General features: G+C 42.7%; 2 protein-coding genes across 5 annotated transcripts in view; both read left to right on the forward strand.

Moving 5' to 3' along the window:
- Positions 1–1,345, forward strand: part of LOC135502015 (RNA-binding protein 42-like) — a 45,876-nt gene extending 44,531 nt beyond the window's left edge. For both annotated transcript variants that reach the window (XM_064794452.1, XM_064794451.1), the window contains exon 6: positions 776–1,345. In XM_064794452.1, coding sequence (XP_064650522.1) covers positions 776–888 — 113 coding nt within the window. In that variant the 3' untranslated portion in view covers positions 889–1,345. The remainder of the gene's footprint in view (positions 1–775) is intronic.
- A 2,754-nt stretch (positions 1,346–4,099) lies between these two features.
- On the forward strand, positions 4,100–17,767 carry LOC135502642 (serine/threonine-protein phosphatase 2A 65 kDa regulatory subunit A alpha isoform-like). Of its 3 annotated transcripts, none has more exons than XM_064795596.1 (16): positions 4,100–4,184; positions 5,073–5,163; positions 5,460–5,560; positions 5,644–5,785; positions 6,153–6,243; positions 6,513–6,660; positions 9,478–9,633; positions 9,743–10,014; positions 10,368–10,467; positions 10,784–10,906; positions 10,989–11,049; positions 11,171–11,325; positions 11,413–11,555; positions 12,475–12,566; positions 13,038–13,077; positions 15,694–17,767. In XM_064795596.1, the coding sequence occupies exons 1-15, from the start codon at positions 4,101–4,103 to the stop codon at positions 13,052–13,054; spliced, it is 1,776 nt and encodes a 591-aa protein (XP_064651666.1). In that variant the 5' UTR covers position 4,100; the 3' UTR covers positions 13,055–13,077; positions 15,694–17,767. The 3 variants fall into 3 exon arrangements, with proteins under 3 accessions (XP_064651666.1, XP_064651667.1, XP_064651665.1); XM_064795597.1 differs by having other exon boundaries at positions 13,038–13,073; XM_064795595.1 differs by lacking the exon at positions 13,038–13,077.
- Positions 17,768–23,047: the final 5,280 nt, after the last annotated feature.

Genomic DNA, 23,047 nt, shown 5'->3' on the forward strand with positions numbered 1-23,047 from the left:
ATCAGAAAGCTCTAGTTCGACCACCTCAGCTCTATCTGGTGGTGCCGCCCACAAAGGGCTTATAGGTCATCAAGTGAACATGAACAGAGCTATATTCGTTAGTTTCACTCTTGCCCGTCACGTAATACTTCCTTGTGAATTGCCCTTCACAAGGAGTGTCGAATACGATAAGTTTTTGTGAGCAGTATCCGCAGCGATGTGTTGCATCGTGTTACAATCTTTGATCTCCAAACGCTCTCTATCGTCAGCCTTTGTTCTCCAAACATTAAAGAGTTACGAGTCAAAATCTTAGAAAGGAACATATCTTGGGAATATAGAAAAATGAAGTGCTTATCTTCAGTATCACGTCAAAGTTAAAATCGGCCAGGATTTTCAGGATTGTTTTAACCTGGGTGCCTTTTACTGTGTTTCATGGATTGCACCGATAGATGTGGACCAGATCCAAGAAGCTGTTCTTCTTGACAATATTCTGTGGACAAGTAAAAAAGCTTTTATCATGATGAATGAGGACATCTCATAATTATAAAGTACAAAATAGTTTCACATAATAAACCAGATATACAGTCTTTAATCATTAGAATATCCAAGCCTAAGAGCGGTTGTTTTAGTTTATCACTTCACTCCTAAGTGGTCAGGTGGTGTATTCCTGCACTAAATGTGTTACCTCCAGGTAAATATGGCGTGACCGCGGGGAGTGTGACATTGATTCATTAGGATGACTCCGCCCACCCCATTTCAGATCTAAACTTATTGCCGTCTGCATCTATCGTTCCAGGTAAATATGTTGGTAATCGACCGATAAAACTGAGAAAAAGTAGCTGGCGCGATCGGAATATTGATATGGTGAAAAAGAAAGAGCGTGAGAAGAAGCGTCTTGGTTTGCGGTGAGCCGGGACGGGGGATAAGTGAGGAAAAGACATGGCAAAAGATGCTGCATCGATTGACGGACTAGAGATAATGTTGGCAATGTTGAGAACATTTTGGTTTCATATCACTGCCAGGATTTGTTGATGGTTTGATTTGAAAGAGAAGAGCTAACATGAGGCTATGATTGTAGTGTATGGGGCCAACAACCATGGGCACTTCCCTTGTACCTTCATGTTGACAGATGCTGCCTGAGAGAGTGAGCGGTTGAGAAGGCTTAACCCAGAGAGATCACAACGCACACATCTTCACTCATTGCCCTAAAAGCTAATGGGTCAGATAATGGAACGTTTGAAAGATTATTTGACAACAAACTGTGAATTAGCAAGTATTAATGAACAGCCTCATACCAGTAATCTAGAGGTCCCATTGTGATGTTTTACCAATAAAAAGTTTTGAGAGTACAGAAAATGTTCGTTTTAGTATTTGTGACCCCAGCCTGCTCTAACAATGGCCAAGTGTGACGAGGCGGAAGATGACAGAACCGAGACAATTTGTTGACAGATTGTGCTAATATGACTTCGGCCACATACATAAAGATGTCATCGATGGCTTATGTTCACAAGGCACAACCACGCCGAGACATCATCTGCATGGTCTAGCCAGGCTCCACTGGTAGCTCACTTTGTTGGGAGAGCGACATCCAGATCAGACAGAGTACGCCTAGTAAAGGGGCATGGACTTGGTACACTAAGTAGCAACACTGCCATGGTGCGCTATGAAGGGGGAGGGCACATCCAGAAGAGACACAGGGCACCATGCAGAACCTGACACACTCTGCAGATCAGAGCAATGGCACACAGTTGGGGACAAGGTGCACCAAGTAGCGAAAAGGAATATCCATTAGAGGGAAGGGCCAGGCCGGTCAACTGTCTCATTGGCAAAAGTCATTTCTGAAAAACGTGGTCCTCCCCAGCAGATAAACAATATGGAGCCACGGTAAATCCTCATGCATTTAGTGTCACATCTTCACAAGACTTCGTCACTGTCGGGTACCGCCATCTAAGCTAAGAAATTGGAACTAGGCATTTGCGTAAAATAAAAAATATCGCCCGTTTTTAGGGCGGGGGACGATTTACAGCTGGAACTCCTGAACCAGCTCCCGCAGATCCGTCATTCATTGAGTAAAAGCAAATATGAACCTGGTTTAATCATGCGGTTTATCTTAACTATGCTATACCTATCAAGTTGTTTATATACCCGTCAGTTTCTTGCGGCATTGTTCCCATCGGGACGTCTTGCATACGTTTCATGTAGTACTGCTGGTCCACGGCAGGGGAGCGAGGGAGGAATAGCTTCTCCGTCTTTCAAAGAAGGTAAGAGAAATGAGAAAGTCATAACAAGACTGAGTCAGCCTTGGCAGCTTCGCCGTATTGCCGGCACAGTGAGCATATTGAGATAGTCACAACCAGACTAAATCGATCGGTCATTGCAGCTCCACCGTCTTGCCGACACGGTAAGAGATGATGCGAGAGAGTCAGAACCACAAGCCGAATTGGACCTGGCTGCACTGCCGTCTTGCCCACATGCACACGATGTGAGAGCCGATGTGACTGCATCACCAACATTACCGTATCGCGACTATACTCATAGGGAGAGAGGTCACATCCAAATCAGGCCGATTTCTTTCTGAGCATATGCGGAAACCGTTTCTGGTCTAATATCACTTCAGATTTCATGAAAATCTCCACTGATAAAAAAGTGAGAGCCAAAAAAACGAGGTCTGTAAAGTCTTTCGTCTGTAGAATAGACCCTGCCTTTGCAAACACTCAAACATACCTTGTTTTATTGGTTGCTTGATATGAGGTATCAACACCGCAAAATTGGTCTTATTTGGCTTTGATCTTTACGAAGTGAGTCTGAGCAATCAGACCCTATCAGCAATCTTGCCAAACCATTATAATGTCTTGTTTATTGTTCCTTATTCCTAGTTGTCATCGTACTTGTATATAACATTCACCTCATACCTGAATAGCCATTGCGTTCGAATTCAAATCGTATATGTCAAGGAGTAAATAAACATTTTACAAAAGAGTATTTGCTTCCGGTTGTTTGAGAAAGCTTTCAGTTATTGACAAAGAGTCCAACTCAGCTTGGAGATGTACAGTTCCAACTTGGTCACTGACTTGGCTGGAGAATCCATTGGATGGACCCTGGAAGCCTCCACCTCTTTCTGCCCTGAAAACACCAGTCTAGCTCTGACTGACCTAGAGACCTCTGTCTGACTGCCCTGTAGACATCCATCAGCTGGTTTTCTAGCAGAGGTGTCATTAAATTGCCTTCGTCTCTACCTGAGCCAGAGACAAATCTTAGAATTGCCTGCCCTGAAGACAAACTGGCAATCTGCAATCTCGTCAGGTCTGGTTGTTGCCTACTTGTGGCAGCACCTGCAATTTCATCAGGTCTGGTCGTGCCAGCATGTCCTGTCTATCAGGTCTGGTTGTGACAGCATATTCTGTATTATCAGGTCTGGTTGTTGCAGTATCTGCTGTCTCTCCAGGTCTGATGTTCTGATTTCATGGTTGTTGACACTAGAGACGCTGATTTCGTTCGTTACAACGCCGCCATATCTTGAGCAGTACCGCGGATGTAGATAAGGAAAGAATCTTTCTTATTGCTGTGAGGCTATCGCATCACCACAAAGCCCGCAAAAATTATTGCTGCCCTACGCTGCGTATGTAGTTCTCAATACAATCATCTTAAAACCCACTAGTAAGTGTCAAATTTTATTTATAAAGATCATATTTTGTTATTTTTTAATCAAATATAGCGTTTTATCAATACCAGAGTCTGAATTTGAGTCTGAGCTAAACCGATATGAAAAACAGGAAAACCCCTAAAAATAGTTTGATATCACAAGGCTAGCCAACCAATCAGGCCATTGTTTCGTCAACGGGGACGAAGAATGAAAAACTCTCCCAGTGCCGAAATAAAAAAATTTCATGGAACAAAATCAGCGGCTCTAGTGTCAAGATTCGAAGAATGATCCACTGGTACGACACAAATGGGTTGTCCTCATGCAGTCACTTTGGCAACGCATTTTAAAATAGATGTTACGTCCTGTTAATGGGGCACGTCATCATCGCATACATTTGGGAAAAACTCCCTAATGAGACCTATGGACTCCGTGTATTTCGTTCTGAGAACCCCGTTTCGTATTTGGCATAAACTTCAAAATGGCCGCCAGCGAAACTCAAGGAGACGATTCTCTCTATCCAATTGCCGTCCTTATCGACGAGCTGAGGACAGATGATGTTCAGGTACCATTTAAACGATGCGTTTGTATTTGAAAAAGCAGTGTGCCAAGTTTCATACCGATACACCGTAGGGTAGTGGAAATAGAGGGGTAGTTTTGATGGCATTTGAAAAGCTTCGCTGCCTATTTTTCATCAAAAATCAAAACACTGCCGTCATCGAGTGGCATTTAGGCCCCTATCAAATTTTGTTGTCTGATTTGTGATAGCGATTAAGGTCTGGAAACGTGGATAGGGGCTTACGTTGTTGATAGGGTGTGAATATTTCTGTGGAACCTGTCAATGTTGCATTGATGGAAAAAGAAGAGGCTTGGCAAATTTTCTACCATTCTCGTCCCCAGGAATATTTCTTGCAATGATTCTTGTTCTTCAACAGTTTTCTTTGATCTGTTTTCCAACAGAATCTTTTGAACGTATAACACGTGAATATATTGAATTAATTTGGTCAGTCTTTGGTGTTATTTAATCTTCCTGTTAGTTTCTGAAGCAGACTTCTTGGATGACATTGACAGATGCCCTGGGAATGAGGTTTAACCACAAAGTGTTTATTTGCAAACTTCTGGATTCTCTTGGTTTTGCGATCATTTTATTGAAGTATGGAATTTGATTATAACCATTTTTGAGTCTTCAAGCTATGAATATCTACCTAGTACCTGGCATGCCGCTGGTTGGGCAACAATTACTTCGGTCGGTGATACAGATAGATAAAGCCTAGCCAGCCCTAGGCCTGTGCTGTAGAGGGCACTTGGCCTGACCTGTTAGTGTTCGCCTTCTCTTCTGCTGAAAAAGTGCTCTTAACTTTAGTTGTGACATGAGATAGGGAACCTGAGATGGATGGCGTATGACTATGTACAAGTATTTTATAGCTTATTTTATGCTTGCGCGTTATTTCAGTTACGTTTGAACAGCATCAAGAAGTTATCTACGATCGCTCTTGCTTTGGGTGTTGAGAGGACAAGGACAGAACTCATCCCATTTCTAACAGGTTTGTAGATGTGTGAGATGTTCCACTGACTGATGTCTTGAGAGAGTGGGTGGATTCCCTAACCCTCGTATGTTCGAGTGATACTATTGATGATAACTCTTCTGATTGGTCAATATCTGATCGGACGTCCCAGATTACTGCTTGTGGAACGAGGTGAATGGGTCGACCAAATAAATAAAGAAGGCTGTGGTTAGGGTCAGTTGAGGGATTTACAGTACAAACAGTGTCTTACTTGCTGCAACAGATTTGATTTTCTCGCCTGTCTTTTAACTGAGCTTTCTTCCTTCTACCTGCAGATACAATCTATGATGAGGACGAGGTTCTGCTTGCTTTGGCAGAACAACTCGGTAACTTCACTCCGCTGGTCGGTGGCCCTGAATATGTCCATAGTTTATTGGTAAGCCATCTGTTGTTACACTTGATTGAACAAATAAGTCACTTGCCTGAAAGTTCAAACTGACTCTTGTCATACTTTTTCAGCCTCCACTGGAAAGTCTTGCCACAGTAGAGGAGACTGTTGTCCGTGACAAGGCTGTGGAATCTCTTAGGACGATCGCCGCCCAGCATTCACCCACAGACCTGGAGCAACACTTTGTCCCTCTGGTGAAAAGGTTGTCTGTCGGTAAGATTACAACTTTTCTTGGCACAGATTTCTCTGCTGTGCAGTATCCAGACTTTTCAGAACATGTTACATGATGCTGTTATTTTCAGTAAGGCTAAAGTTAGTAGCAGTTGTCTGATTATTAAAACTCTTGATTCAAGCTTCATCAAATTGTGCAACATTTTATAGTAACTGATTTTCATGAAAGCAATGTTGTTTCAGATTGAATATGATCTAGCGATTTGACATGAAATGTTCTAATTGAACTGTTACTGTACTGTCTTTGGTTCAGTTGACGTGTTGAGGCCTGCCTCAAGTTAGCATAAGATAAGGCGTGTTGGAGGTTATGTCTGCTGCTGCTAACACTCTATGATGTTCTCTCTCCCAGGTGACTGGTTTACATCCAGGACATCAGCGTGTGGTCTCTTCAGTGTCTGCTATGCCAGGATTTCAAACTCACTGAGGGCAGAACTAAGGCAGTAAGTGCTTTCATAAGTTAGATAAGGCCAACGTCTTGTGGCGTCATATCATCATGACGCCCGGTCCGGTGGCCAATTACCGTTATTTGGACCAGACCTCTTTTGAAAGAAAGGACAGATCCATGGTTCTAATGAGCTTATGGAGGCTGCACCAAAGTGGTGGCAGGTTCTGTGCTAGATGCCGAGGTGTGCAACATTTTGAACATGGCTTTCAGATTGAATCAGATTTCCTCACCTCTCGGCCATTTTGTAGCAATCCCTTTTTTCAGACATTTCCACAACCTGTGTGGTGATGACACACCAATGGTTCGCCGTGCCGCGGCAGGGAAGCTTGGAGAGTTTGCCAAGGTCGTCGAGATCGATTGTATGAAACAGAATATTATCCCATTGTTCACAACGCTTGCCCAGGATGAACAGGTAAGCTACAATGGCCGCTATGTATCATTATCATTTTTGCATTTTAACATGTATTATTTGCCCAGTTTTATTGTCCTGGACGTTTAATTTTGCTTTTTTTACAATAACGTTCAAAATGATCCAAGAAGAAAGTAATCGGTGATTTTAGTTTAGCAGTCTTCAGACTTGTGAAATATAATTCCAATGTAAAGAAGTCTAATGTTCAGTGTAAGAAACTGATGCGTGTCACGTTAACGGAAGTCAACAACCACCCAAACCCATGCATGTGTCACATCTCAAATAACAGCAAGTGTGCTTCAGTCTTGATAATGATTGCAACATCAAAACTCAAGTATTTCACCAGCGCGTCCACCCCTTACGTCATCATGCTGGAATCTAATAACGTCTGGGTGATGAAATGAATATCAAACCTCGATTAAGAAGTGCTTTTGTTTTTGATGGAGCCTTCAATTATGATTGAGTAACCTGTCCTCCCAAGAAAGATGAACATTGAAGTGTTTAGCACAAGCCAGATTAATATTGTTGATATATTTTATTGATCGTTTTGATAATTTGCCGATGTTTTCTGTCGTTTAACGTGTTCCATTTTGTACCTATTTCCTTTCATATTCTGCATGGGACGTAGGGGGTAGAGTGGATTTTTTTATTGGCATTCGAATTTGTTTAAAACGATCGCCGCAGAAATATCAAGTTTCATTCTAAAATCTTGTTAGTTGAAGTGGGTTGGGTTGTTTGGCATGAGAAAGCTGCCTCTCCCCCTGGTCCCATGATGTTATTAACAACAGCTTAGCTTACCATCTTGTCTCGTTCATCACATTGAGCATACAAACTCTGGCCACTAGCAGTAGACCCTTGGCATGTTTGTGAAACTTTGTCCCAGAGATTGATTGGAGTTAACGGCTCTATGTCTTAGGAAGTTCCTTTCCAAAGTTCATCTGCTACAATAGGCTCACCAGTGTTGTCGCTCATAACCTGGGGATTTAGTTTGATGAAAGAGTGTCTTGATGCCAACTACTTACACCACTCAAAAGGAACAACTATATGAGGTGTCAAACCAAACAAAGATGACACCATGTCGGGTTCTGTCTCACTGTCACTAGGTGTCGGCAGAGGCATTCTGGTGTCAGGGAGCTGCTTGTAGACCACTCATTTGACTTTGATGCGTTGGTAAACGGGTTGCACTTCTTTATATTTAATGAGAAATAGAAAGATTTTGGAATGAAGTATTTGATATTTCTGTGGTGATTTCCACTAGTAAGCCTGACAGAAATTATGATTGGTTCAATTGAATGAGGAGCCTCGCATCGAACCATAGTTTAGAAAGTGTATTGGAAAATCGTGTTGATAGTATCCTAGGAGTCAATAGGCTTGTTGTTTTACAGAGATGACATATTTTTGAACCAATCATATTTTTGTTCTGCCTGTCTCACCTCTGTTCACTTTAGATGTGTCCTTGAGCAAGCCGGTCAACTTCAGGTTTAGCTACATCGGGGTCAGGAAAAAGACCAATCCAAAAAACTACAAGCATTGGTCGAATCAATGATATTTAAAACACATTTCAAATTCAACAAGTTTGCTTTTGGACATAACTACCTCTCTGCAACTGACTTCTCTGCTTCCGTGTGTTGACTTGATTATCCAGGCCGAATTACGGCCGTGGCATCTCACACTAACTTGGGGACAGACAAATCAACAAGCACATTCTTAAGGACTGCTTCCACTTGAGGCGTATCATCGATCACTTGGCTAAGTGGTGGTTCACCTGCTCGTGTTGCTGGGTCTTTTGATGACTCCAGCTCCCACCAAGGGCACTAGTTGTCATGACATGGTAACCACTTGAGTCAGGTGTGTTTCCGGAGTGAAGCCTAAGCGGGAAATTGCATCTGGTGGAATCGGTTCTTCAGCTGTGGCTTCAGTGAAGCAGATTTGTTGTTCCTGGTCACTGACAAACTGGGAGAGGCTTCTCAATTGGACTTACAACCCAAGAGGTCAGTTTAATTGTGTGGATACCTGTTTGCACAATGCACTTCAAGATGGGTAGACTTTATCAAATCATGGTTTGGTATGAAATATTTGTGTTGATGACGGACGAGTGTAGTCCGGGTAAAGGTGATGATATTGATATAACCTGTAATCCCATCCTGCCCAATAGGATAGTTAACAAAGTTCAATGGACTAACTGGCACTTGTGTTCTGAGCATATACATATACACCTATAGTCTAGAGCTAGTCAAAATAGACCCTTGTCCTCCTGAAGAGTAGAGTGTCAGCATGGTAAGACATCCTGAGAAGAGAGTGTCTGCAGGTCATTTGATTTAGGGCGACGATTGCTGTGTAGAAGATTTCTTATTCAACTAAATATCATTACTTGATCTTGATTTTGTTGCTTCTGTTGCAAAGTGTAAGCCTCATGCAAGATACTCAATTTGTGTTTTAGAAAGGATGATTGAATTTCTGTTCACCAACTCTGTTTATGTTGTGCTACGTTGTGAAATGATAGACCGACCTATCTAACTCCAAACCACTGCACAAAGACTATCTGGTGTAGTTGAAGTCCTTCTATCATTGATCTGTCTTTGATCAATATGAACTCTCAGTTCATGAACGATTAAGAAAAGGCCAATAACTCTGATGAAAGCTTTAATCACGATGATCACATTATTGGTTTGGCAATGAAACTGCTGTAGAGAGTTCTGTGAGTTTTATCAAAACAGCCAAATGAGGATCAAAACAATTAAAAATCTTGAGGAAGATGATGTTTTCTGATGACTTTTTCCAATCATTCACAACTAATTCACGTCGTGTTCTGTATTGCAGGACTCCGTGCGCCTCCTAGCGGTGGAAGCATGTGTTAGCATTGCATCGCTCCTGAATCAGGGCGACCGTGAGCAGTTGGTGATGCCAACCTTGAGGCAAGCAGCGGAGGACAAGTCGTGGAGGGTTAGATACATGGTCGCTGATAAATTTACTGATGTAAGTGAGCGATTTTGTTGTCAGACTTGAGGTCATTTCATACCAGGTTATCCTGAGGAGCATGTAGCGTAGTTGTTCAGTTGTTGATAGATTTCATTTGATATTACAGCTGCAGACAGCTGTCGGGCCTGAGATCACCAAGAATGACCTGGTGCCTGCCTTCACTCACCTCCTCAAGGATTGTGAGGCCGAGGTCAGAGCCGCCGCCGCACATAAAGTCAAGGAATTCTGTGAAAATCTGGCACCGGACAAACGCGAGGAACTCATCATGAATGACATACTGCCGTGTATCAAAGATTTAGTGACAGATGCCAATCAACATGTCAAGTCGGCACTGGCCTCAGTCATCATGGGATTGTCGCCAATATTAGGCAAAGACAAGTGAGTAGTTGATCATGACTGTTTAGTAACCTGACCCTGGTAATCAATTGGCCTTAAAATGGTCTAAAAAACTGCATGAGATAATGCCAGTGTGAAGTCATTGGCTGTGTGACTTACTTTACTTAGGACCCTTAGTGCTGGGCACAAGGGGCTTCCATCCGGGTCCTCCACTCAAAGTTGGTTAGTAGCTTTCCGTCTGGCTGACTCCCATGTGAGGCCCGTCTGCCCCTCTTCCGCCTTCCTTGCGGAGGCCACGTCAGTGCTGTTCTTGGCAAGGAGTCGGCCAACATGTATGACCTGGAAAAATCAAGTCCTTAAAATGGTGACGTCGAAATATTGTTTTGTTTTTTCAGCACAATAGAACATCTTCTGCCACTGTTCCTGATCCAGTTGAAAGACGAGTGCCCAGAAGTCAGACTCAACATTATTTCAAATCTAGACTGTGTGAATCAGGTAAGACTTGTTTTGTGACGCCCTGAATCATTGGTCACGGTGTAGTCCTACCACGAATCTGGCAGGAAGAAGCCTAGGATGGCAATATGACCTACCTTAACTGCCAAGTCTGAGTATGCGGCCAAACTCAAATTGAACACTAATTCAGTGCCAGATGTTCAACAGGTTTTCGCTACCTTTACCTGGCAACACTTTTCAACTTCTATTGTCGCAACAGGTCTTGATGCTCTCATTGAAATGCTTAGCATTGGTGACAAGTTGACCTCATCTATAGATGGAGATCGATATGAACTGACTTGTTCTGTTTGCTTTCCAGGTTATCGGCATTGCACAGCTCTCACAAAGTTTACTTCCTGCAATCGTAGAATTGGCCGAAGACGCAAAATGGAGAGTTCGCCTTGCTATCATTGAATATATGCCTCTTTTGGCCGGACAATTAGTAAGTACTCTACCATCATGACTATGTATTCTAATGCAAATGTTTATCAAAAGACGGTGCTAACCTTTTATTTTTATTGCAGGGCGTTGAGTTCTTCGATGAGAAGCTGACGTCACTTTGCATGCGCTGGCTAGTCGACCACGGTAAGTAGCACTTTGTAATCTGTGCCCTCTAGCCAAAAGATGCATGCTAGACTATGATTTATTGACATGATGACATGATCCTGACTCTACATGAATGTGACGTTATCTCCTTTCCTTGCAGTGTACGCAATCCGTGAAGCAGCCACAATGAACCTGAAGAAACTGGTGGAGAAATTCGGCACTGAATGGGCGCAGAAGACAATAATCCCAAAGGTTCTAGCAATGTTGACGGAACCTAATTATCTTCATAGGCTGACGTGTCTATTCTGTATTAATGTAAGTATGGCTATCTGAGATGTTTGACGGGGGGCGGCTGTTTTCTGAAACCCTTTCAGTTAAACTTTGATACTTTTTGTCTTTCAGCTTTTAGCAGAGGCTTGTGGGCCAAAGATCACAACAGATCTTCTCTTACCCAAGATTCTACCACTGGCCCAAGATTCAGTAGCAAACGTGCGATTTAATGTAGCAAAAACTTTACAAAAGCTTGGGAACTCTTTTGAACCAGCGTAAGTATGACCTTCGAAACTTGGTCTGAAGTATGCTTGTGTTTGCCCTTCAGTGTGTCAATCCATCTGCTTGGCTGATATACTCGTCAATTTTCTTAGTCTCTTGCCTTCTCAAGCATTCTGAGGTCAAAGAAACTCAAACTTTCAAGTCCTAAATATATTAAAAACAGACCATGCCAAAATTGTATGATGTGGAACAAAGAATCTGCACTGTTGAATGTTCCAAGGTATACAAAGAGCTGTGGATCGTAACCTTGCCGTCGAGCATTCCTGTGACCCTAAGGGCCTCTGTTGCGGGAGCCCCTGCTCCTGGAAGGTCCAACCGTGCCTGACAGATCTTAGGCAAGGGTTCAGATCAAAGTTGAATCCAAGCATTGGTAGTGAATAGACTTCAGGTAGGCAACCCCTCAACCTTCTACCTGGTGGCTATGGATTCTCATTCTGTTGCTATGCAGAGTCTCAATAACGCTTAAAGGGAACTGAAACCGCCAAGCCAGTTCGTATGACCTCGTTTTCATTTCCCGTGTATCGGGTGATCAGAACGAGGCATGAATGAAACATGGCGCCTAGCTGTCAATCATTGAGTGACGTCACTACTATGGAATTTACTACGAAAACTCATGAATGAAAGATCGCATGACTCACGTGATTCTCACATGATTCTCAATAATAACAAATTGAACTGCGCATGCTCGGGCACTGGGGGCGGAACTACAAATCTGAACTCGAATAGGAAGTTGGAAGTTTGACTTTCTCGGGCGGTGAAAGTCGAAAAGTTGAATAAATCGCTCGGCGGTTCCAGTTCCCTTTAAACATCATGTGCCTCTCAGTTCCAACTACTCATGAAATAGACTCTAGTATTCTGAGCTGGTTCAATTGCCATCCTATCATTTCTGAATATTATCTCCATCTTTTCCAGTTGTGTGCAAACTCATATCAAGCCTGTTTTAGACAAATTACAAAATGACACAGACCCTGATGTTAAATATTATGCTGAGGAGGCAATGGAAGGTATGTAACCATGGTAACAACTTACTTGTGGGTCTGGTCTGGTGTCGTTAAGTCTGATTGTGATGTTGGTGCAGTATGCAGTGTGTTTTTTTTGTGTCAAAGGCACTGTTTTCAAGGATTGCGGTGAGTCTGTTTTGGCGTGTAGGTGGTATATTGGTGTGGATCAACATTGGCATTGTGAATCAGTTGTGTTGGATGTTTCAAAGCCAACAGCCTGATGATAAAGTAAAGTTCCATTGATAGAATTCCATTGGTTACCCATGCAAACAAATGGCTAGTTTGGACACACCCTGAGTTGCCTCTGCTTTAGCACCTCTGAAGCTCCAATACCAGCAACTGGCACTCATGTTGCTGCATCTTTTAAGATGTGGCTTAATGCTGTATTGGTCACAGACCGTAGGGCCTGGACAAGTGTAGAATGTGTGTGTTCGACCTTGACCTTTGTGTCTGATATTGTTCTGTCTCTTTCAGGGCTGAAGCTGTCGTGAGCCAGCAGCAGCAGTATGAGTAGGTAAGAGAGTCCAAGCTCTCTACTTCGGCTCTGATAAGGCTATTAGTGCATCTTTCAGTTGGTGAGGACACCCTGCTCAGGCGATGTCTGTACTCTTGAGCATTGCAAGGTCTAGGTTCCATGCATCTTCCAGTCATGCTAAGAGAAATGCTCTGAGTACAGGTGGTCGACTGTTCAGGGTGGATCAGCATGAATTTAAACATATTAATGAGCGGAGCATTGTTCACCATACATCAGAGATTGCTCACTGAAGTGGGACATACCAGTATCAAAATGGCCTGGCTTAATTGATGCTTGAGCGAGTGAGAATGTTGGGGCTTCATCCTGGCACAAAAGGAAATGCTTGTCCGAGTATCCTGCATGTGGTGGATAATGCTCTTTGTCTCGAGTTGAAAGCTGTTTAAATTCAGACAAACTCTAAGCAGGGTTTGTCGTGTTGGCTCATTTGGAAATAACATCGGTGATAAAGTTGGCGGTACTTTTCACTGACATTTCTCAGTGTCAAGGCGTCTGGATTATCCTACACTAAAAAGGCATCGTCCAATAGCAATGTCTCAGCTACGTCGGCTGGTTATTACCCCAACAGATTCTCCCGTAAACATATCATTTTGCATTTTCTTTAGTTCAGAACATGTTGCATTTGATGCTGATATGAGTGCGAGTGAGGTGTAATTCCTAAATGAGCCAACACTTTCTGCTCCTGAATAATTCTAAACAAAAACCTTCCCTTCCAGAGAAATTAAAGCAAAATCTCTTCCAGGAATCTAAAGATTGTAAATCTCAAAATTTGAAACATCACAGATTTTGCTTTTGGAAATGATCTGTAAGCCTGGATACGTTGTGCGACACTTTGTCTATTCGGTAATGTCTTCGAGGCTTAGCAACGTCCCCTTGACTTGCGGTTATTCAATGCTCCCTTGCTGTCAATGGGAAATTTGTGTTTTATTTTTGCAAATGCACTGTTGAAAATGAGCTAATTCCCTTACTTGTGAACATTTCATTGTTTACACAGTAAAATAGAATTCAACCGAGTCTGCTTTTACAGCTTTAGATCGGTGATCAGTCTTGTTTCTATCATCAGAGACATGTGTCGATTAGAATATGAAAATCATGCAACACTGTCCTCGAAAAGTGACCAAAGGTTAGCCTGGTCCCCTAATCCAGCAGCCTCAGAATAGACACAGCGTTGCCTAACATAAGAGCAACCAGTTCACGCTCTGGTTACAGAACAGTCAGCCCTGGAGGCTTGATTCTCGTCTCGATACAATTTCACCTTGTCGCACTGGAAGCAGATAATACAGATTTGTGAATCAAACTCAGAGAGCAGAAGCCGATCTTTTACAACGATTGCTCTTAACTTCTGTATATTCGCCTCCTGATAGGTTTGCTTGTCAGGGCAAGGAGAGACGCAGGTTGTAGAGGGCTTGTTGAGCTCTCTCCAGGCCCTATCTGTCCAGATTGGGCTTGGATAGACGGCGAAATCTCCTTAGCAGCTTATTGCAAAAACTTCCTTGCCCCAGCTTCTCTCCAAGCCCTGTCTGTCCAGTTCATGTTAATTTCAGTCACACCTGAAGCTGTTCCCTGCTATTATTTCTGGGTACCCTATTTGCCACCTCAGGGCTTGTGCTGATTAGCACAATTTCATTGAATGTGGTTGAAAGTTGGCCCAGTTGTGTTCCGTCAACAAAAAGGTGCATGATTTTGGAGATATTTTACATCCAAACTGTTCATTTGCTATCAATTGAATCTTCATACATTGGTTAAGCTGTACACCCTCACTTTCCTGAATGGACTCCACTGCTTTAGCTAGAAGAGTCGATACAGGCAAGGGGGTGAGAAGGTTGATAACATAGTCTCTTGAATGGACTCTCCCAGTGCATTTACCAGAAAAGTCAATTCATTGAATGGAGTTGTCAAGATTAACCTTCTTTGGATATTCTCTTGTTTTTTCCCTGTTCGCTGTGTATTCATTGCTTTCAGTTTCTTTTGAAAGTAACAGTCAGTTCTTCTGACCAGTTTTCGGTTGCAGTTGTTATAACCTTTGAAGTACTTTTCGAGAGTATGTTCTTTCTTCAGGAGTTATTGTTGTTTGTGCTTGTTTTTAGAGATCAAATGGAAAAAAAACGGGAATGAATTGCAATGATAGTCTGATATCAACAACCATAGAGGTTGTCTATCATTTGATTTGACACTTTAACCAAAGGATTTTGCCATGTTGGTGAAACTTTGGCCTTACAAACAGATATGGTAAAGATTTTCTATCAAGGGAGACTTGAGATAAAACCAAAAGTGTGATTATTTCTTTCTCGTGGCGACTCAAGATTGGGTTAATTCTGTCCTGAGTTGAAACATAGACTCAAATGTTTGGTGAATCGAAAAGTTGATGAGATTTTAAAATCATTCTAAGAGTAGTGTTGTAGTAAGCCCACTTGAGGCCAGCATCTCTTTGCTGCTATGGCACTGACTCTTAACTCCCTCTAGGAATAGCAGACTGAGCCTCTGTTGAGGTGGTGGGGGGAGGTTAGACATTCAACTCAAGAACACCTGACCCGCCCCCTAACACACTTTCCATGGTTACGACACTGCATATTGACAATGTTTTATTTCTCGTTGCAGTTTGCGGAATACCTATTACTAAGCCCGTCGAGAAAAAGGTGGAAAAGTAATTTAACAAAGACTTTGTGTCAAACTGTGTAGAAAATAGTAACATTTGGACATTTATTCATATTGTTGTTAACACCTGATGATTTGAACTTGAGAGCCGCCTGGGTGCTAGGTGTGGAGTCGCTGGGAACCCCTTCTTGTCTGTAGCCAAGGATTCCAAACTGAGGCATTGAGAGCTGCTCACAAACGGGAGGTGTTCTCTGCATTCACAGAAGCTGCTTCAGCTACGGATGCCAGATTGGATAGGGGTTGTAGCTCGAGGAGCATCAGTGCTCCAGCTATCAGTTCACAGATTCATTCCTTTACATTGTACAGCTAAGAGGAAGGTTTCTATTTAATTGACTTTGTACATTTTTCACGATGACCTATGCTGATGCGAGAGATCAGAATGAGGGTGTTCTTTCAGAGGCTGTAAAGTGCATGAGCCGACAGAAGTCTAACGGAAATATGTAGACTTAGTACCCTACAATGCCTCAATGATTTTAAATGGCCAAGCACGCATTATATACTGTTATGAACAAGGATTGTGTGATGATGCTTTTGTATTCCGATTGGTGTTGAATTCAGTGTTTGTAACAAACTTGATAAAACATACTATCTTGCCTTCTTTCAAATCGTCCCACTTTACACTTGGGTGAGAACAGAAACAGTAATGCTGTGCTTGGTGTGATCTACCGTGGGGTAGTTAGACGCAAGTTGGCGTAGAACAAATACTTACCTGCATCATGAGTTCCATTCAGTATGGTGTCAAGTGTCACTGAGAAAGGGCAGTTCTTGGCGGATGGTAAAGCTTGTACAGCAACATTCATCAGGAGACAAGTAGCAGGTATCCTACTTGGTCTTGGCATGTTTCGAAAGTTGCTTAGTCGGATGGGGGTAATGTTTAACTTGTCCAGCGATGGTAGCTCGTTTATTAATTGAACCTGTCCCTGATAAATGTTGGAATCAATATCAAGACAAGACGAGATTTCTGACGTTGATAATTTGTATGTTTTCAGGAGTAGGCCATTGATGTGTATGTTTTCAGGAGTAGGCCATTGATGTGTATGTTTTCAGGAGTAGGCCATTGATGTGTATGTTTTCAGGAGTAGGCCATTGATGTGTATGTTTTCAGGAGTAGGCCATTGATGTGAACATAACTCCTGCAGTTGTCTATTGGTTGCACATGATTAAGAACTCAATTTGGAGCATCATTGACTGAGTTGACATAGAAGGTTGTGGAGTCACTGCTCACAAGTCGCATTTGATGTCAGTTCTCCTGTATCACTGTGACACATAACAACACAACTTCCTATGTGAACTTGGTGTTGGCTTGGAAACAAATATTTCAACCCTCTTGCATAGTTTCCTTTCTTTGTGCGGGAACTTTTCCCATGTCGACGTGAATTGTCACCGAGATGAACTGTCTGTTGTTGTCACCCTGACAATCATCATCTTGTGCATCTAGGTTAGGATTTTAAAATATTGTGATGTTGTAACCTGCAGTGATCAAAGTTGTTTCCTAAATCATGAGGGCAGGGGACAGGGCTGTAGACGTATTGTGGGGTCATTCGGTTCTGCTGCTTGCACTTGATACCCTTGATAATGAGTCACTTCATAACCAATAGGCAGCAATAGTGAGTGGTCTGGTGTACATCTCAAGACCATGTCTATTTCATCCACAAAATGATATGTTTGGTCCAGGACCACTCACTACTGCTGTCACCTTTTGGCACTAAGTCCCTTGTTGGAAGTGACAGACTCCCAGGTGAATGAGACTGATCCACTGTAGCATGGAGATTATTCCTATCAGTGTATTAAGCAGAGACAGAGTGGCTCCACAAGACTTTGGACTGGTGGTGGCACTAGTCTGACAATGATGGTTGTGACCACTCAAGCTGGCACAACCATTTCTATACCTCAAACAGATATTGCTATTGCATTCATATAGTTTGTGGTAGTTTGTACCTCCCTTTGTAAATTAGATGTAAAACAATTCAAGGGCCCAGCGGCCAATGTCGTAAAAATAAATGCATCATTGATTGGATTGGACGTCTTTATGTTTTACTCTGGTGGCATTACAAATGCATTGCAGCAGTCCTGGCTGTGAACATTTCCTGCTGCAAATTGCCCATTGCAAATTCAAGAGACCGCTGACTGTATCGTCCCAATACACCCTGGTTGTGACATGCCTTGGCGGATCTGGCTGGGCTGTGCCAACTGAAGCTGGTCCTGACTTCATGGTGGTGACACATCCAGATTGTGACGTGTCCTTGGCATAGCTGCCTGGATTGTGCCAGCTTAAATTGGTCCTGGCACCCCCAGATTGTGTTCTTCCATGTCTGGCTGGGTTGTGCCAACTAAAACCCATCCCCTGATGCGAAAGTTTCCAAGTTGGGTTTATCGATAGTAGGAAAAACAATATAGTGCATTGGTGTATCGCGGTGCAATGAAAAAGCACGTGCTATGGCCGGTGGCGGAGTTTTCATTTGTTGACATTTTTTTGCACTGGATTACTCCACAATAGCATCGTGTAATTTGGATTACTTTGATGTGAGTTTGTTGATAACGATATGGACTATCTAAAGGAGTTTCCGTTTCGCTCTGTGCTCCGTTTTGACAAGGAATCTTATTTGGTAAGTGGACAGTGTTTTTTTTCCCGTCTCCTCCATCGGCACCGATGCGTGTATTTTGCATGTATGATGTAGTATGTACACAAATGTACGCATCAATCTCATATGCTCATGATCTGCTTCAAACAAAATGTCGTCAATGTGGCGGTTGTTAAAAAAAATCGAGACTGTGGATGATGTAGCCATACATAATATTACTAAGCGACTATTGATTCTTATTTTTGAGTCATTTAAATCTGTTCAAGGGCCTCTATCATACTATTTAAACCATCATTTGCGCGCACGAACAAACCTAGTCCCACACGCTGCCCCGGCGCCATTTTGAGAGGAAACATGTCAGAATAGTCGCTCGTCAGAGACATGAAATGCAACGTGACAGCCTTTTTAATTTCGTTTTACATTTAAACCAAGCCATGAATGCCATAACCCAGGCTAAGTAGACCTATAATTTGAATATCACAGCATCATGGATTATGAACAGATCATGGTCAGATCATGAACAATCTATAGAAAACGTGTTTGGACAGGGAGGATGCATTTCGAGAGTAGGCCTAGGAGCTGATAATATGTTCCCAATGATAATACAGGCGGAAATAACTTGTCGCAGTGGTAAGAGCGCATTCTCGCACCTTCAAATATAGGCCGACTTGACTAACTTCTTCACAAGAATAGACCGACAGGGCCAGAGTTAAGCGAATATTAACCCCTGGTTTCCCCAGGTTGGTCTAACACCACATGATTCAACACAGGATTGTGCAACAAACTTTTTCTTTTTTCAGGACTCCTCTGTACGCGAACATCAAGACCACTAAGAACTTTCGGACTATAAAACGACAATTGCGGAAAACGGACCTCTTTATAAGGCCTATATTAGTTGACCAGTCTGGAGTTGGCTACTAATTCTTATTTCTTATTCTCAGCAATATAGGCCTCAAGGCCGCCAAAACAGTTATTAAGTGGTAAGGGTTAAGCCTTAGTATTAAGTGAGAATCTAGAAATATGATGCTCCAAACCAACCGCCCGAGAATCGCGAATTAGTAACTGAGAAACAGAAATGAATAGAATCGGGAAAAAGAATTAGGAAATTAGTAGCCATGCAACTTGGTCTTCTTGTTAAAACCTCTTCTCGTGTAGTTATTTATACCTTCACTCGATGGCGCTCATATCAGTGTAGGCCTAATCAACAACCAACCAAGAATAGGGTCTTTATTTGTTTTTGGTGTCATATGCTTTGCCTTGTTGAAAACTTGGGTTTGTGTGATTGTGATTCTGGAGAAAGGAAAGCTGGAGGATTTGGATCAGGATATTCAAGTTCAAGGACACGTTCGAGAGGTCAAGTTCAAGGTCAAAGACAAGCTCAAGGTCAAGGTCATGATCAGGAGGATACAGGTCAACAGCGAGAACACCTAAGGTATAGTTCATTTAGGCCTTCACAAACTGGCAGGACTTGACTGAAGCCTTCGAAGAGAAATGAGTTAACACATTTAGCCTCGAATTTCAACATTCGGATCTTATCAAAAACGAAATACAATCGAAGACAGATGTAGTGTTCCAAAGCATGTCTTAAGACAGAAAAAATTAACAATTACCATTTGTCTCTCCTGCCATTTTGACCTTTTTCCTAACAAACCTTGATAACTCCGTCAGTTTGATAAATGCATTATGCCTGCACCTACTCGGCACCCTTGTAACCTCGGATGCGGAAGGTAAAATGGGGAAAGCTAGCCCTTCTGTTGTGTTTCAGTTCTCGAGTGTATGAATAGAGAACAAAGGCAGTGGCAGGCTTTGCCCCATTTTACTTATCTTACGTATCATGACATGCGTAAAGCTGACTGGGTAACGCTTACCCTCTGTTTGAGAAGTGATTGCCGCGGGTTGACTGTTCCGGTCCAAAGGCGGCGAGGGACTAACAGTCAGCGATTCGCTATTGTGTTTGTTTCCTATCTACCCCACCGCGTGATATCTAATGTCGTGTTGCCTTTTGATTATGTCTCATGTGTGCACATAACCAGCACAGTTATTTCCAGGGTTGCCCTTTCCCCAGTCTGATGGCATGCCACACTAACATCACATCCTCCCCCGTTTTCCCGGCGGGTGAGTTCCTCCCCACTAAGCGGACGTATCAACTCAATTCCGATGTTCAAACCCAATAAGGGCGGGCCAACTCAGTGGGGACAGTGCGTAGGACCTCATTCGCCGGAAGTGTTTTTCACATAAGCGTGTCACGCCGCGTATAACGCACAGGTCACGTGTTACCCCGAACACACACTCCATGCGTGCTAGGCGGCGTGAAACACTATTGTGGATATGAGCGTAGATTACTGTAAACATGTTGGTCACTGGGTTTAACTGTAATATCAAAGATACATAAGCGAGTCGAATTGTAGTCTAAGCACCTGAAACTGCCTAAAAATACAATCAGCTTGTTTAGCCACTTTAGGTAAAGTTGAATTTGAAACATATGAAACTTGATCAAAATATTCATTGGTACTTGCCGAGTCACGGCAGACAATGTCGGAGATTTCCAGGTGTTTCTCGCTCGCCTTATGTATTTTTGGTAGGAGCTTCAAATGTAGATACAAATACGTCGCATTTTGTTCCGAGCCGTCCTTCACAAAATCTCATTAAAAAGAGTATTGGTGTGCCAAACAGCATCCTGAGATTCAGTGCAACACACGGCAGTTCTGTGAATCGAATGTTGGCAAGGTCTTCTATTCTTTCGGACCCTGTGAAGTACGTACGGAGCAAAATATGTAGGTGCAAAGACCTGTAACGTCCATATTGACCGTGAGGTAGCGTGACGATCGATTCGTTAGCCGAGCCGGCTGCATTCGTTGTAAAGTTTTCTAGGCTGGTTCCTTTGTAACGGTCTACCCATCTGTCATCATGATGAGAGTGTTCTTCCTGTATGTATAGAACTGATTCCTTGCGTGGCTCTAGTCCACACCAATTTCGTTCTCCGCCTGATTGTAAACTTATTGTAACGCAACATAACTGACTTTCGTGGCAGCTCTACGCAGTGGTTATTAGTCTCATCCTCCCCTCAATGGCCTCCGATGCCCTCCCCTCAATGGCCTCCGATGCCCTCTCCAACTATGTTTTCATTTCAAATCCCATTTAATAAAGTGGGCCCTTTTTCACAAAACTATCAAAAGGTGCCCTTTTTCCGGCAAAAATTGCTGTGCCCTTTTAAAAGCGAATATTGAGGCCTGCTGTCGGCGGCATGATGTCAGTTAAGTTGCGATGTGAATGTTGGGAGCTGAAACGACCCCTTACCACCAGTGTACATTTCATTTCGCTGCCTGTCAGGCGTGTTTGCTGCCTCGTTACTGACAAGGGGAATGAGTTAGGCTATTCGGAGCAGACCGATCGATGTAAGATCGTGTAGTAAGTAAACAACACGTTATTGACAGAAACCTAATGTTTTGTTTTGCGTTAACCAAAACGCATACACGGCAGAAATAATGCCCCAGACACTAACAAAACAGGAGACATTAGATCCTCTGCTCGCAACATAATTTCGCAGACATGTCCCTCTATATGCTCCTAGATTTCATGGATTTAGTGCAAAAACTTTATCTACGATCAGCACGGAGTGGCAGAGCTAAACCTAACAGTATCTGATCGTTCTGGGTTTTTTTCTCAAAAACAGAGCTAGAGGCAATTCGGTTCATTCAGTATATAACATTTGAAATACATTAGGTACTATGCATACCAAATTTCATCACGCCGGGGCAATGTTTTTCTCTAATCAGCGTGAATGAGCCGGATACAACAAATGCAAGCGCACCGTATGGTGCTGCCGTCTTGGGATCTTGACCTAAACGTCTAGGATCTTGACCTAAAGGTCTTGTCTGATGTATCTTATCCCAGGTGAGGTTTGTCCTTTCAGCAATCAACTTGTCACATACAAAAATACTGTAAAATTGTCATTTTTGCAAAAGGGTAAATGTCGCGGGTCGCACAAACGTTTCATAGGTTTATTTCGCACACAGCCCCAGGGACATTTTTATCGAACCGGAAAAACGGAAACTCTGGTTCGTTTTGAATAACTTCCATGCTCCTTGAATACTTTACAGTGACATGTTGCGTATTTCCTTCGTTCGTGTTTGTGACAAGTAATATGATGACATTGGGCATAAATTCCCTGAGAGACATTCTGTGTGACGCCCAAGATGACATTTTACCCTTTTCGCGCCAATTGTGTTATATTTGCACCCATTCAGCCGATGGTTTCTCCTGTCGTCGTCGAGTTTTAAGTTGGATGATTTGGAAGTGTTATATTCGCGCATTGCCAAAAAATGCGCACATCTGCAAAACACAGTGATATTATCGTCCTCGTAAGATTATGCTGTGGTCTTTCACAGTTTTTTGCGCAGGAAAACGAACCTAGGATTTGAAAATATCATGTTCTTAAAAGCTGCAACCGGCTTCAGCCGTTAATTGCTTCTCATTCTCTTGTAACTTCTGTATTACTGACCTGGCGCTGAAGCAAATCACTGAAATCATACGACACAACCACGGCCGCTCAGACAGTTATCAAAATAATAAGATGAAAACGTTGGCATCTGGAAATGAAGACAGCAGGAGGGACGGCGTTGTTAACCCACTTTTTTATCGCCATTTTGTGTATTTGTATGTTCGTATTTCAGCTTCCTCCAGTGGTCTATGCTTTATAGACCTGGCGAGTCACG

The sequence above is a fragment of the Lineus longissimus genome, chromosome 18 (assembly GCF_910592395.1).
Source record: "Lineus longissimus chromosome 18, tnLinLong1.2, whole genome shotgun sequence".
NCBI classification, from domain to species: Eukaryota; Metazoa; Nemertea; class Pilidiophora; order Heteronemertea; family Lineidae; genus Lineus; species Lineus longissimus.

Excerpts from the sequence above, each read along its gene's own strand:
- LOC135502642 (XM_064795595.1), top strand. The coding sequence starts at position 4,101 with ATGGCCGCCAGCGAAACTCAAGGAGACGATTCTCTCTATCCAATTGCC. Across the intron at positions 6,244-6,512 it reads CTGAGGGCAGAACTAAGGCA|ACATTTCCACAACCTGTGTG; the intron begins GTAAGTGCTTTC and ends CCCTTTTTTCAG. Across the intron at positions 10,015-10,367 it reads CCAATATTAGGCAAAGACAA|CACAATAGAACATCTTCTGC; the intron begins GTGAGTAGTTGA and ends TTGTTTTTTCAG.